This window comes from Euleptes europaea, chromosome 7, assembly GCF_029931775.1.
Source record: "Euleptes europaea isolate rEulEur1 chromosome 7, rEulEur1.hap1, whole genome shotgun sequence".
Taxonomy (NCBI): domain Eukaryota; kingdom Metazoa; phylum Chordata; class Lepidosauria; order Squamata; family Sphaerodactylidae; genus Euleptes; species Euleptes europaea.
The window spans coordinates 11,262,649-11,276,353 of record NC_079318.1 but is presented as its reverse complement, the minus strand read 5'-3'; the positions used below and the strand labels follow the sequence as shown (position 1 = coordinate 11,276,353).

The following is a 13,705-nucleotide window of genomic DNA, read 5'->3' as shown; positions in this document are numbered from 1 at the left end:
CGATCTTTGATTTTGCCAAGCGCAGGGCTCCATGAAAAATTTTCCTTGGTTCGAACTTCGCATCAATTTTCCCCGCGCATGCCGGCTAATTTCTCCTCCCCTGTGAACAGTGATTGGCTGGGGGAGTTTCGTGCTTGGACAAGAATACCGCCCGATTTGCTGCCTGCCTGTGTGGAGTCGTGGCACTTCTCTCCCTCCATCCCGGAGGAAGGCGGGTGGGCAGGTGGCACACCTTCCCCACCCCTCACCCGGGATGGGCCTTGGAGCCAGGCCCACACCGCCAAGCCCAGGGGGATGCCAGACAGCCAGCTCCAGGGGTGCACATGGCAGGGCCACGCCATGTGCACCTCATGCGCCGGGGGGTGGGGGCAGCTTAGTCTAGGGCAGTTGGACTCGCGGGGGGGTTGTTCAAGGGAAGGGGCTGTTGGGCCCCCTACCCCAGCGGGGAGGGGAGGGGGGATTTTTGAGAATTCGGATGGGGAAAATGTGCATCCTGAGTGCGGAAAACCCAAGGCGAAACTCCCTTCCATCACCCTTCTGAAGACAGGCGGCCAGTCTGCTCTGCATCTCCCTCCTCTCTCTCTCGATGCACTTGGGCTGGATAGGGGCCGGCGCGCAAGCCAGGGGCCTTCTTTCCTCTCCCCCTCCCACGCACACTGGCTGGATCGGGACCGGCACACCAGCCAGGAGTCCTCTCTCCTCTCTCTCTCGATGCACTGGGGCTGGATCGGGGCCGGCACGCAAGCCAGGGGCCTTCTTTCCTCTCCCCCTCCCATGCACACCGGCTGGATTGGGACCCGCATGCCAGCCAGGATCCCGCTCTCCTCTCTCTCTCAATGCACTGGGGCTGGATTGGGGCTGGCGCGCAAGCCAGGGGCCTTCTTTCCTCTCCGCCCTCCCATGCACACCAGCTGGATCGGGACCGGCACATCAGCCAGGAGTCCTCTCTTCTCTCTCTCTCTCTCTCGATGCACTGGGGCTGGATCGGAGCCGGCACGCAAGCCAGGGGCCTTCTTTCCTCTCGCCCCCCCACCCATGCACCCTGTGCATCCTCAACCTGGTAAAGGAATCGAACAAAGGAACTATGGAAATCTTGGGAAAGGGGGAGAGCAATGTGTGTGGATCATCATGCTGCGAAGGGAAGGGAAGGGAGAGTGTTTGGCCATTTATGCATGGGAAGAATGGTAAATAGAAAAATTATATAAGGAAACCAGAGGGACTGGTGCTGGTTTTTTTTATATATATATATATTGGGGGGGGGACTTACTCTGGGAAATCGCTTTAATGCAAGAGGTTTACAGTGGCCATTTATGCATGGGAGTTTTGCCTTGGATTTGCCGCTCTATAGATGCATCTTTTCCCCATCCAAATTCTCAAAACTCAACAATCAGCCCCCAGGCAGAGTTTTGAGAATTTGGATGGGGAAAATGTGCATCTAGAGAGTGGGAAATCCAAGACACTCCTCTTGAATCAGCACAGGGCAGAGCTGCTCCATTCCCACTTTCAGCTAAATACTTCTCTGGGCACATGGATGCAATTCCTGCCCGCTCCCAATCCTGCCTGTCATTAAAGGGCAATGGGTTCCACACCTATAGAAAATAGAGGGAAGCTTTGAGGAAAGCGCTGCCTTCCCCCCCCCCCAATTTGGAATCTGACTGTTCCAAAAGCAGAACAGAGCGAGGGTGGAAGAAAAATGTAGGAGACCAAAGGGACTGGTGATGGTTTTTTGCACTGGGGCTGTGCCCACAGAGGCTGTGGCCACAGATTACCACATGAGGTAATCTGCTGGGCGGAGTTGGGGCGGAGTTGGGGGCGGGCATAAACAATGAGCTTGCTGGAATACAACGTGCTTTGTTCCCATGAAAAACCAAAACTACATCGGGATTGACAGGGATAAATCGCGGCCATGGCCCACTTTTCACGGAAGATTTTGATGCTCTCTTGCCGCAGAGCAAAAAATAAAGTGATTTAAATTTATTTTTCATGGGCGCGATTTAAATTCATGTTTTTATATCCCCATCAATCCAGAAGTAGTTTTGGTTTTTCATGGGAACAAAGCAAGCAGTATTCTACAACAGTTTGATCTATCCCCTTCTGAAAAGCTCATGGTTTATGCCCGCCTCCAACTCTGCCCCAACTCCGCCGAGCGGATTACCCAGTGCAGTTCACCTCTGTGGACACAGCCCCAGCAAAAAAAAGCACCAGTCCCTCCGGTTTCCTTATATAACTTTTCTATTTACCATGCTCCCCGTTCCCCCCCCCATACTTGGCCACCACCCCCCTTTTTCAGACTTTGATAGACGGTCATCATTGTGCCCCCCCCCCCGGCCATCCATTGCCAGGAACTTCCATCCAGATAGAGAAGGGAGACCCAGAGCAGACTGGCTGCCCCTCTTCAGAAGGGTGACAGGAGTTTTGGCTTGGATTTGCAGGAGGGAGATCTGTCCTGCCTTGGAGTGAGGCTGTCCCCCGGGCTTGAAACTCTCCCAGCCAATCGCCGTTCACAGGGGAGGAGAAATTAGCAGACATAGGCGGGGACAATTGGTCCGAACCCAGGAACGTTTTTCATGGAGCAGAAAAAAACGTGTAGCAACCACAAAGAATGGACCAACACAGGCTTGAGAAGACACGGAGTTGACGCGGTTTTTCTGCTAAAACTCAAAGCGTTCATGAAAAATCAAAAATTTGAAGCGGGGCAAAACAAAGGCAAAACCATGCCAAACCTCCGTAAAAAAATGACCCATGAAAAAAAATTATAAAACGCTTTTTTTTTTTTGCTCCATGGCAAGAGAGGATCAAAATTGTCCATGAAAAGTTGGCCTGAGAGACAGAGGAGCTGCTGCTGGTCTTTTCCTTCTGTTCCTGGATCCAGCAATCCATAGATGGAAGGGCTGCACATCTTTCCCCCCATTGCTCTCCATCCACCAGTCCTTTCCAACCCTGGACAGCTTATACTGATGGTCACAGAACTCATGTGGACTAATAACCATGAGGTTTGGAAGGCTGCCATGGGGCGGGAGAAGGGGATGAAATCACCCACCTCCCCCTTCTGACAGCAAAGCTATGCTGACAGCAGAGGCAGAAAGGGTAATTTTCTCCCTGTGCCGTTCTCACTGCAGCATACCCACTCATCCACATGGCTGTACAACTATAGGAATAAACTTTCCCTGTGCCCAAAAGACTGTTGGGGAGAGGCGACTACTGGAAAAATCTAGCACCATTAGTGCCTTCCACTGACCAATTGCTGGATTCATCTCTTGAGGTCACAGCTAATTTCCCCACTGCTCAGTGGCAGGTCTAGGTTATTCATACAGGCAACATACGTGTGGAACTTATCTGCATGACTGGGGAAGTATGGTATTTCCATTACTCTCTGCTTATCAGACTTCTTATTGTTAGTTAAACCAAGCTTAAAGTTCAGTTCACAGCTCATTTAAATAAATCAGTGTTCCAAAATGTCTCTAAACCATAACTGTGGCCTTAAATCTAATCCCCTTCACTTTGTTTCGCTTTGAGCTATGGCTTTTAAAGCCACACAAAAAAAATTAAGATGGTATTAGAAATGTGCTTTTGGAATCACAGATCTGATGAAATGAGGGTAGCATGGGCCATCCAGGTCAGGAAAAAAATAAACAATATGGTCCTTTCCTCACCAACATCCTTCCCTATGAACATTGGGGCTTCAGAGACACTGTCCTTCAGTGTTACTCCTCTGAAGATGCCTGCCACGGCTGCTGGCGAAACGTCAGGAAAGAAAATACCAAGACCACGGTTACACAGCCCGGATAACCTACGAGAACCATTGGGGCTTCACGTTTGTTTTCTCTGCAGATTGTCCTGTTTCATCAAAAGCCAAAAGGCCCTTGGAATTCCACCCTATTTTTTCTGCCTGTAGCTAGCCATTAGAAAACTCACATGCTACGAGATACCACCTGGCCTGTTGTTTTTAAGGGAGCTGGCACTTCTGAATCTGTGACACCTGTCATTATTAAACATGAGGGCTGCCTCTGATATATTTTCCTACTTTATTATTTAAAAATAAAAGAGGAACTGAGAAGCATCCCTTGAAGCTTTCTGACCCTTTCCAGAAGCCTGACGTCCTGCAAATGTGGACATCTTCACCCATTTTCTAGCCATTTCCCTTTTCAAAACATGAAGCAGCTCAGGCACCCATCCTGATTTCAGACATACCATTCACCCTGCTCTCCCAAGCAAAAGTGAATACAATTATAAAAATGCTGTAATCAGAGGATATAACAATGGTGATAAACTCATCAAGATCTATGAGAGAGATTGCCTGAGGCAGCTAATAAATGCATAAAGGTAAATGGCTTTTACTCAATACTATTCTAATCATCTGATGATTAGGCAGCAATTCATTTAACCATGTGAAGTATCTTTATAGTGGTTTCCTCTGCTGCATTTCCATATGAAACAGTAGCAGCAGATAAGAGAAGGCAACCAAAGTTTGTCCTAGGCAAACTAAACAATTGTGTGCATCTGCACAATTTGTGGCCCACAGTAGCCAATGAATCCCAGCTGCCATGAATTGCAGCCATATGCTTAACAAGCTCAAGTTTTACAGCCATGGGAAGACAGCAAAAACTAGAATTTAAAGGAGCTCTGATAAGCTACGATGAGTGGCAGGTGAGCTATATTCAGCTTAGTGGGATAAACATTATACAGGGCTGCAAAACACAAAGAGACAAAGCCTGAATGTGTCTCCCAATACACTGTTCAATGACCACAAGATCTATGACTGGGTTCCACAGCATGGAGTTTATCAGTCTCCCATCCTTCTTCTTGATGCTGGAAAAACCACTATGCTGGCCTTGGATAATCAATTTATGCCATAAATGGGAATTCTGGATATTTTCTCCTTGCCATTAATGGCTGAAACCCATGTGCAAACCAAGACAGTGCATGACATATTCTGGGTGTTCTTCATATATGCTGGGGTGGGAGTTGGGAGTAAGAGTACTCTAACCACATCTCCATGGTCTCATTTACAATTTTGCTTTTTTGGCAATTTATACAAAGATTGACAATGCCTGGGTGTCATTTATAAATATGTTAGACCTCCCTGCCCACCCTCCAATCTAATTCCAAATATATCCATGTTTTTTGATTGGGCCCATGAAATCATAATTAAAAAGAAAAAGAAAAAGAAAAAACAGAAGCTTTTGAAATGACAAAGCAAAGGAAGTCCTACAGAGTAAAAAGAGAGGGGTGATTTATTTAATCGCCCAGTGATTTATTTTCTGTTACAGTGTGGCACTGTGAGCAGTGGAAATGTGTGCAAAGGAGGAGGAGACATGCTCAGATGCCCTTCGTGCCTCTGAACCCTCGAAGTTGCAAAGCTGATATTTATGAAGAGCGTTGAACACATTTCAAAGGACAGTTCTAACTCTATAAAACTCTCTGACAGGAAAATTATCCGGACTATATTTCTTTTATATCAAAACTAGTCATGCATGCCCAGAGGCAAAACCGCCTTCATCGTACACAGGGTCAGTAAACTAAATTTGTGGCAGCAAACCCTCACCAGATTAAGGGGAGTTCCAATACCCACTAAATGGGATGGGTTATCCAAAGAAAAATAAACATCCTGAAACACAGTAACCTTCATGCTAGAATAATTCTGTATTTCAAAACCAATTATCAAGAGAGAACTGTTTGATGTCATCGGTAGGTGATAAACACAAGAAAAGGGGTAAGCAGATTGTTGCATTTGCACCAGATTTGTCTTTATATATTAAAGTTTCTGCGAGGAATAAAGAATGCTTATGAAGCAATGCTGGATGGCCCAGGCTAGCCTGATCTTGTCAGATCTCAGAAGCTAAGCAGGGTCAGCCCTGGTTAGTATTTGGATGGGAGACCACCAAGGAATACCAGGGTTGCTGTGCAGAGGAAGGCACTGGCAAACCACCTCTGATAGTCTCTTGCTGTGAAAACCCCAAGAAGGGGTCGCCATAAGTCATCTGCGACTTGATGGCACTTTACACACACACACACATGAAGCAACAGTACAGAATTTCCTCCTGTGCTGAGCTCCCATCATCTCCAAGGGAATGCAGGGGAGGTCTGCATCATGTTGGAGCTGAGTAGCAGTGAGATGCATGGGGAGGGACAGCATGTCTCATCCCTTGCCATCCTTACTGGAACTTCAAGGGCCATGGTTCAGTGCATTCCCTTTGCATATAAAAGGTCCCAGATTTAATCCTTGGCATCTCCAGTGATATGAAAGCCCTTTACCCCAGACCCTGGAGAGCTGCTGCCAGTCAGAGTAGACTATAGTGACCTTGATAGCCCTTGGAGAAGAGGATATAGCTCAGTGGTAGAACACCTGCTTGGCATGCAGAAGGGCCCAGGCTCAATTCCTGGCATCTCTAGCTAAAACAATTAAGAAGTGGGTAATATACAAGATACATCTGCCTCTGCCTTAGAAGCTGGAGAGCTGCTGCCAGTCTGAGAAGACAATATTGACCTTGACATACCAATGGTTTGACTCAGTATAAGACAGTTTCATGAGTTTATGTATGCATTCATATGATCTCTTCAACACCTTGGATCTGGGTAACAGTGCCATGTGTGTGGGTGGGTCGGTGGGGAGAGTATGCATGCTTTCCTGTATTTCTCCAAGGGAAGTTGCCTTGTACCAGTCTGGGAGGTAACATCAAGTACAAGTCATGCCCATCATCTTCTCCCAAGTGGCACCCCATGCCAATTTCGCACCCTAAACAACTGCTTGGATTACTTGGGTGGTAAACCAGATATACCTGATATAGTCCTCTTAGAATGACAGCCACACTACTATTGGAAAATGTTTTTGCTGTAAGACAAAAAAAAACTTACCAAGTCGCAATACTAACCTTTTGTGCCTCTGGTCTTTCTTTGTTTCTGCAGAGCAAAAAACACAGGAGAAAAAATATTTGCTATCTGAGTATCTAGTATTTTCCAACTTCTATCTTTAAGTATTTCTAGATGGAGTGTTCTGTCAGTGTAATCCTAAGCAGTTACATTTTTCTAAGACCATTAATTTCAATGGAGTTAGAAGGATATAACTCTGCTTAGGATGGCATTGTGAATCAGCAAGCCTCACACTTGCAAGCCAAATGAGCACAAGGTCAATCAGTCTTTGAGATGAACAAAGGTGGTGCAAAATGGACTCAGTGAGATCCATGCCAGTAGCACAGTCCAAATCTGCAGCTTTGGTGCTGCTTTTCACAGTCTGTACACTACCTTGGTGACTTGCTTATACCTATATTACATAGAACATTAGACAGAGCTGCATTGTCTCAACTCCTGCACATTAACAAAGGAGTGGACATGTTCATGGAGGAGAGGGCTATCCATGGCTACTAGTAAAAATGGATACTAGTCATGATGCATACCTATTCTCTCCAGGATCAGAGGAGTTACCTATTATATTAGGTGCTTTGGAACACAGGCAGGAGCATGCCTATTATATTAGGTGCTTTGGAACTGCTGCTACAGTTGTCTTGTTTGTGGGCTTCCTAGAGGCACCTGATTGGCCACTGTGTGAACAGACTGCCGGACTTGATGGACTTTGGTCTGATCCAGCATAGCCTTTCTTATGTTCTTATCTCAGTTGCTGCCTGCCTCAAGTAGCCACACTTACAGCCACAGTACACCAAAAGCTACAATGCACACTGGTCATTGTGGCTATATCCAAGCTTCATCTCCCAGTGACCATAGTACTAACAATTTCACTGGCAAATTTGCACTAATACATTAACGATAGGCAATTCTTGCCAATTCTCCCTCTTGCAGCTGTAGACCCCCAATTTGCCCCCATGCTGTTCTTGAGGGTCCCCTGTCCCCCAGGAACAGCATTTTGGGAAGCACTTCTGGCAGCAACAGGACAGGGGGGAGGTGAGGGAGACAACGGAAGTCCCAGTCTGCTGATGGCATGCCTTACATCAGCAGGGATATACAACTGGATCCAAGCCACTAAATGTTCACTGGCTTAGTTGTAGCCCTGACCACTTGCCTCCAAAATCTCCGTGTGCCCAGACCCCCAAGCCAAGAAAGGGCTATCTCAGGTACCAAAGTCCATCAAGTCCGGCAGTCTGTTCACACAGTGGCCAATCAGGTGCCTCTAGGAAGCCCACAAACAAGACAACTTCTCCATCTTTATCTCTTCTCCCAGAATATATGAGGACAATCACTGACATCCCAGAATGATTTATCGAAAATCTTCCTTCCTCCATCTTGCATGGGCCTTGCAAATCACAGGAATATCTCTGATTCTTACCTTTCTGCAGTTGGTGTGTCTCTTGGTTCTACTTCACTTTTCAGCATTTTGTGCTGATCTGGGACCTAATCAATAGCAAAAAAAATTGTGTAGAAGGTGTGGGTATTTATTTGCATCACAATTTCTTATTGTTACCTTTCTAAAACAAATAACATCAGACATCTGCCACAAAATCCTTATGCTGGTTACCTTTAGCATCAATACAAAATAGTACCATGCCTTCATTCTTTCAAAAGTCACAATAACTACCATAAATATAAATGCAAGAAAAATAAAAACATTATTCAAGATAAGGTAGTGAAAACTGCATACGAATTTGCACACTTTCCTTGTGTTAATTGTGCTACCCATATCAACCCCTCCAGTCTGCCACTTGGACCTGCAGAGCCAGAGACTGGAACAATTTCTGCGTGTGAATCATCATCCTGGATACTCCAAAGATTCCCCTGTCCAGCAACAGTCTAACTTTTACTTTAGGTTTATTATGTAACTTGAAATTATAATTTGCATTATAAATATTAACAAGGTAGAGAATATATCTTTACCATGAAATCTTTAAAAACAAAAGTGACATAATTAAGATGCTGAGAAAGTGATCTTTGTAGCTGGATCTACCCCTTCCCACACACAACCCCCCCCCCCAAGAAGGGCAGCATTCTATTCCCTGAAAAAATGCTGTTCTTTGTAATAAAAACCACTAGTAGTGCAGAGGAGAGGCAGTACAGGTGCAATGCTACACACAACTTGTGTTCTCTCTACCCCCACACACATATGTACATACACACATCTTATCTGGAAACACCCTCTGAGCAAGCTGGACCACAATATTCTTGAGTTTCTCTGAACTTTAGATCAAAGCTGTGAGCTGGATGAAAGATAAAGAACAGCTAAGAGGAAAACCTTGGATAAATACTCCCTTCTGCAATATTTAACAAGAAACAGTTTAGTCCTTGAATTTATAAAGATAAGCTTTAATAACCAAGTTGAACATAAATATAAGTGAAACAATAATCTTCAGGGATTTGTAACGTACAAGACATTGCAGCTGCTCTAGTTAAATCTCTAGTGAATTAGGTGGTGAACGAAATACACTGATATGTAACCAGACCTTGAATCACTACGGTACATCTCATTCCTTTTAGCTCTCCCCTTCACAAGTTCCAACATTTTTTTAAAAAGTAGTGGCTACCTTTCCTTGTTCAAGAGAAATATAATTAAAGCAAGAGACACTACACAGTAATTAAGCAAAGTCAGATATGTCCTTCTGCTCATTGTACCCCTCCCTCCTTGCTCCTTCCCAGCAATGTATTAGGCAAAAGTAGGTGCCCTGCCCAGAGCACTAACCATGCATATAGCATGATGAATGGCCCTTGGCCATGGTCATGATCATTATAAGTCGTAGTATTATTTCAACTCCCAATTACATAGTTATCACTGGGCATTAGGAGGAGGTTCTACCTGCCTTCACCTGCGACTCTATCTCCTGGTAAATTCCAGCATCCTGACTGCATCTCAGCTATGTTTTGATTGGGGCATTGATGTCAAATAATCTTTGGCTGCACACCAGCAACAGACTCATAACAGCAACCCTAGAACTATTTTCTAATGTAGCTGAACCATAACCACCCTCCCACCCACTCCCCATTTGTTCTGGCTAATGTACCGTGTCTTCAATAGTACTTTTCACTAACCTACAACTTTCTAATTTATTTTAATAAACTCTTTGAAATCGGGGCCAGATTTACTACTGAGAAAGCCAGCTTATCCCAAAAAAATCATGTTCTACATTTCAAAGGCAAAAAGTAAATTATTACATTTCAGATTACTGTATGGGATAAAAGTGCCAATGTTTTCATATACAGCATTTTAAAGGTACATAATTTTTCCCTTTCCCCTGGAAAGTCCATCTGGGTCTGTAGATCAAAGAGAGAATTCCCCAGAGCTGCCAAAATTGAGAAGTTACTGGGCAACAAGAATATGAAGGTAGATCAGCTAGGGCACCATCACAAAGTTTAATAAACTCAAAAAGACCGAGAGACAAAGTTGATGACACTGGAATATCTCCATGTAATTCAGGTACCTGCTATTTATACTTTGTCCCTTTAAAAACCTACATGGCTTGGGACTGGTAACGAAGATCATAGGGAGAGGGCCCTCCTGACTGTCCTACCAATCTGGTGGGCCCATGAGAGAGGGCCTTTTTGGTGGCAGCCCCACAATTATGGAACCACCTCTCCAGAGAGGTGCACCTGGCCCCCTCACTTTTAATATTCAGGAGGCAGGTGAAGACACTTTTATTTAGGACTACATTTGACTAATTTTGTTTTTCTTTTTTGGCAGCCCTAATTAGGATTTTAAGTTGGCATCTTTTATGCATTCTATAATTGTTGTATTATTTATATTGTAAGCCATCTTCAGAGCCGCAAAGTAGAAAGGCAGCTAATAAATGTTTTAAAAAATAAAGCAGGTGGAATCACAAGGGAGCAATCCTAAGCAGTTGTACTCAGAAGTAAGTTTTATTTTATACAGTGGGACTTACTGTCAGGAAAGTGTCTTTAGAATTGCAGCCATATTGGAGCACGCTAATAGGGAGGAACTAAACCATGCCTTTGCCATATCTGGATATCCTCCATTGCTTGAAGCATTTGTCTTCTATGCACCGCTGTTCCAGTATAACCCCTTGAGGAAGGTTTTGCCAACATCAGAGATCAAGGAAGTAGGGAAGTGGAGGAGAAAGGTTCCACACACTCACCTGCATCCTTCCTTTTCTAATATAAAAAATAAATAAGCAAATAAATACAGATTTTGCTCCTAAGTTTGGCCTGTCTTGGGAAGTGGTATAGGAATGGGATGAGGGGAGGATCCATTACTTTGTTTAAGGATAAGAGGAGTCTTTACTGTCATTAGAAGGTACATTGCCTTCTCCCCAGTGAGGCACAATAAATGCCTGCTCGTGAAATTATAGGGAGTGATTTGAATCCGTTAAAATGCACATAAAATATCATTGTTCTGGCTTGTCATCCACCACAGTCAAGTTTGGTCATGAGACTTAAATGCAAAGAAAGGTTATTTTATTTTTATTTATTTTATTTACGTTATTCATAATCCGCCTTTCTCACAGGAACTCCAGGCTGATTACACATAGGGGATTTTTTCACGGAGGTTTGCTGCGGTTTTACTTTTGTTTTGGCCCGGTGCAAATTTTTGATTTTTCATGACTGATTCGAATTGAAGAATAAAAACCGCTTCATCCCCATGTTAAGTCAAACCTGTTTTGCTCCGCTCTTTGCCATTGCTGCGTGGTTTTTGGTTCAGATCTTCATGAAAAAAAAATGCCTTTGTTCCTTGGTTCGGATCAATTGTCCCTGCCCATGCTGGATAATTTCTCCTCCCCCAAGAACGGCGATTGGCTGGGGGAGTTTCATGCTTGGAAAAGAATACCGCCCCTTGTGCGGCGGCCACCAGATGTCGCCCAATAGAGATCAATACACCAGGAGAAAATGCTTGCTTAGTGAGTTGGCAAACGATCTCTATTGAGTGGAGATCAGTTCTTCTAGGAGGAAATCGCTACAGATCGACCGGAGGTTGACCACCCTCTCAGTTAAGATACTGCTTTGTCATGTAGATCACGAAAGGGAGACCAGGAAGGATCATCAGTCAGTGTCTGGCTCTCATGGAGCTTCTTGAATGGCCAGGAAATATCAGATCGCCACCTTGCTACCACTTTGCTACCAGGGAGCAATGCTCCTCCACTACAGGGTTCTCTGGGTCAATTTAGGATTCCTTGTTTGCCATCCTCTGTGCATGGTGTAGGACTTGCTGGGGTGCGGGGGTGGGGTGGGGTGGGCCCCCTTGACAATTTCTGCACCGTGCTGTGCTGGGAAAGGAAAGAAACAGCGAAACCAGACAGTAGTTGTACGGGAGCCAGTTTGGTGCAGCAGCGGCCGCCAGCAAAAACCAAGAGAGGGAGTGACATCTAGTGGCCAGATGGAGCAAAGCAGCAGCAGTACCCAAGAAAGGGGAAAGTGGGCAAAGTGGGGGGGAATGATTGCCCCGGCGCAGTCTGAGGGGGAACAACGCTGACCGTTCGGGAAAGGGGGGAGCGTGACCAAGTTCAGGGCGGGGGGAAACGGAGAGAATGGCAGATGGAAAAATTATTTAAAAAACCAGAGGGACTGGGGGGGGGTTTGGGCGCCGTGTCCGTGTCCACAGAGCTGAACCACACAAGGCAATCCGGTGGGCGGAGCTTGGGCGGAGTTGGGGGCGGTCATAAAGCATGAGCTGGATGGAAGGGGAGGCCTCCTGCAAAGGGGACAGAGGTAATGGTTGTCGAATACTGTGTGTTTTGTTCCCATGAAAAACCATAACTACTTTGGAATTGAAGGGGATGATCTGCGGCCATGAAAAAAAAATTTTAATCGGTTTTTTTTTTTTTTTGCTCCACGAAGCAAAATCTACCATGAAAAGTTGGCCATAGTGAGTCAGTACAATCAACAAAACGGGACATTCAGTAACGAATGCGTCAGGATTTTAGAAGTCTGGAAACACCAGAAAGAACTGAAGCATAGCATAAGAATTAACATGACACAGTAAGTGGTACAGAAATTACATAATAGGATCCTACTTACAATGCTATACACTGCAGTATAGACCACAGTCCCTATCACTTATCCAAGTAAGTTTATGAGCCATTTTATACAGTACAACACTATTGCCTGTGCAGAAAAGCCCGCTTGAATAATTCAGTTTTGCATCGTTTGCAAAAGCCAGGAGAGTGGGAGCTTTCCTGACCTCCTTGGGCAAGCCATTCCACAAGGTTGGAGCCACAACACAGAAAGCACGTGTATGGGCATTTGTTGATTTTGCCCATTTCCAGGTTGGCACCTACATAAGCCCCTGCTGACATGCTTGAAGTCGTGGTGGTAGAGCACAGGGAAAGAGTCAGTCCTGCAAATAAGAGGGGACAAGGCCATGAAGGGCTTTTTATGTGATACCCAATACCTTAAACTGAACTTGGTAACAACGGGAGTAATATGCATGCTCTGACTAGCTCCTGTTAATAGCTGAGCCCCGGCATGCTGGACCAGTTTGAGTTTCTGAGTTGATTTTGAAGGGAGACCAATGTACAGTGCATTACAGTAGTCTAGTCTTGATGTTACTGTGGCATGGATCCAGGTGGCCAGGTGAGCCGTATCAGCCATCTTACAGGCTAGGCTGAGTTGGTAGAAAGCCTTTTTTGAAGCTGCATTAATTTGCTTCTCCAGTAATAAAGCTGGATCCATTATAACCCCAAGGCTTTTAACTGAGTCAGCAAGGGTCAGTTGAACTCCATCATAAGTAGGGATAACAATGTCCTTCAAGACCTCTGCATCCCCAGCCAGCATTACCTCTGTCTTTTCAGGGTTTAGTTTTATTTTGTTCACTTTT

At 45.1% G+C, this 13,705-nt stretch overlaps 1 protein-coding gene across 1 annotated transcript in view; it reads right to left on the bottom strand.

Annotated features, from left to right (window-relative positions):
• Positions 1 to 8,339, bottom strand: part of CCDC170 (coiled-coil domain containing 170) — a 66,015-nt gene extending 57,676 nt beyond the window's left edge. Inside the window, exons 1-2 of the mRNA XM_056853655.1 lie at positions 8,279 to 8,339; positions 6,873 to 6,900 (exon numbers count right to left, since the gene is read on the bottom strand). Of these exons, the coding sequence (XP_056709633.1) occupies positions 6,873 to 6,900; positions 8,279 to 8,325 (75 nt within the window). The 5' untranslated portion in view covers positions 8,326 to 8,339. The remainder of the gene's footprint in view (positions 1 to 6,872; positions 6,901 to 8,278) is intronic.
• Between the last annotated feature and the right edge of the window lie 5,366 nt (positions 8,340 to 13,705).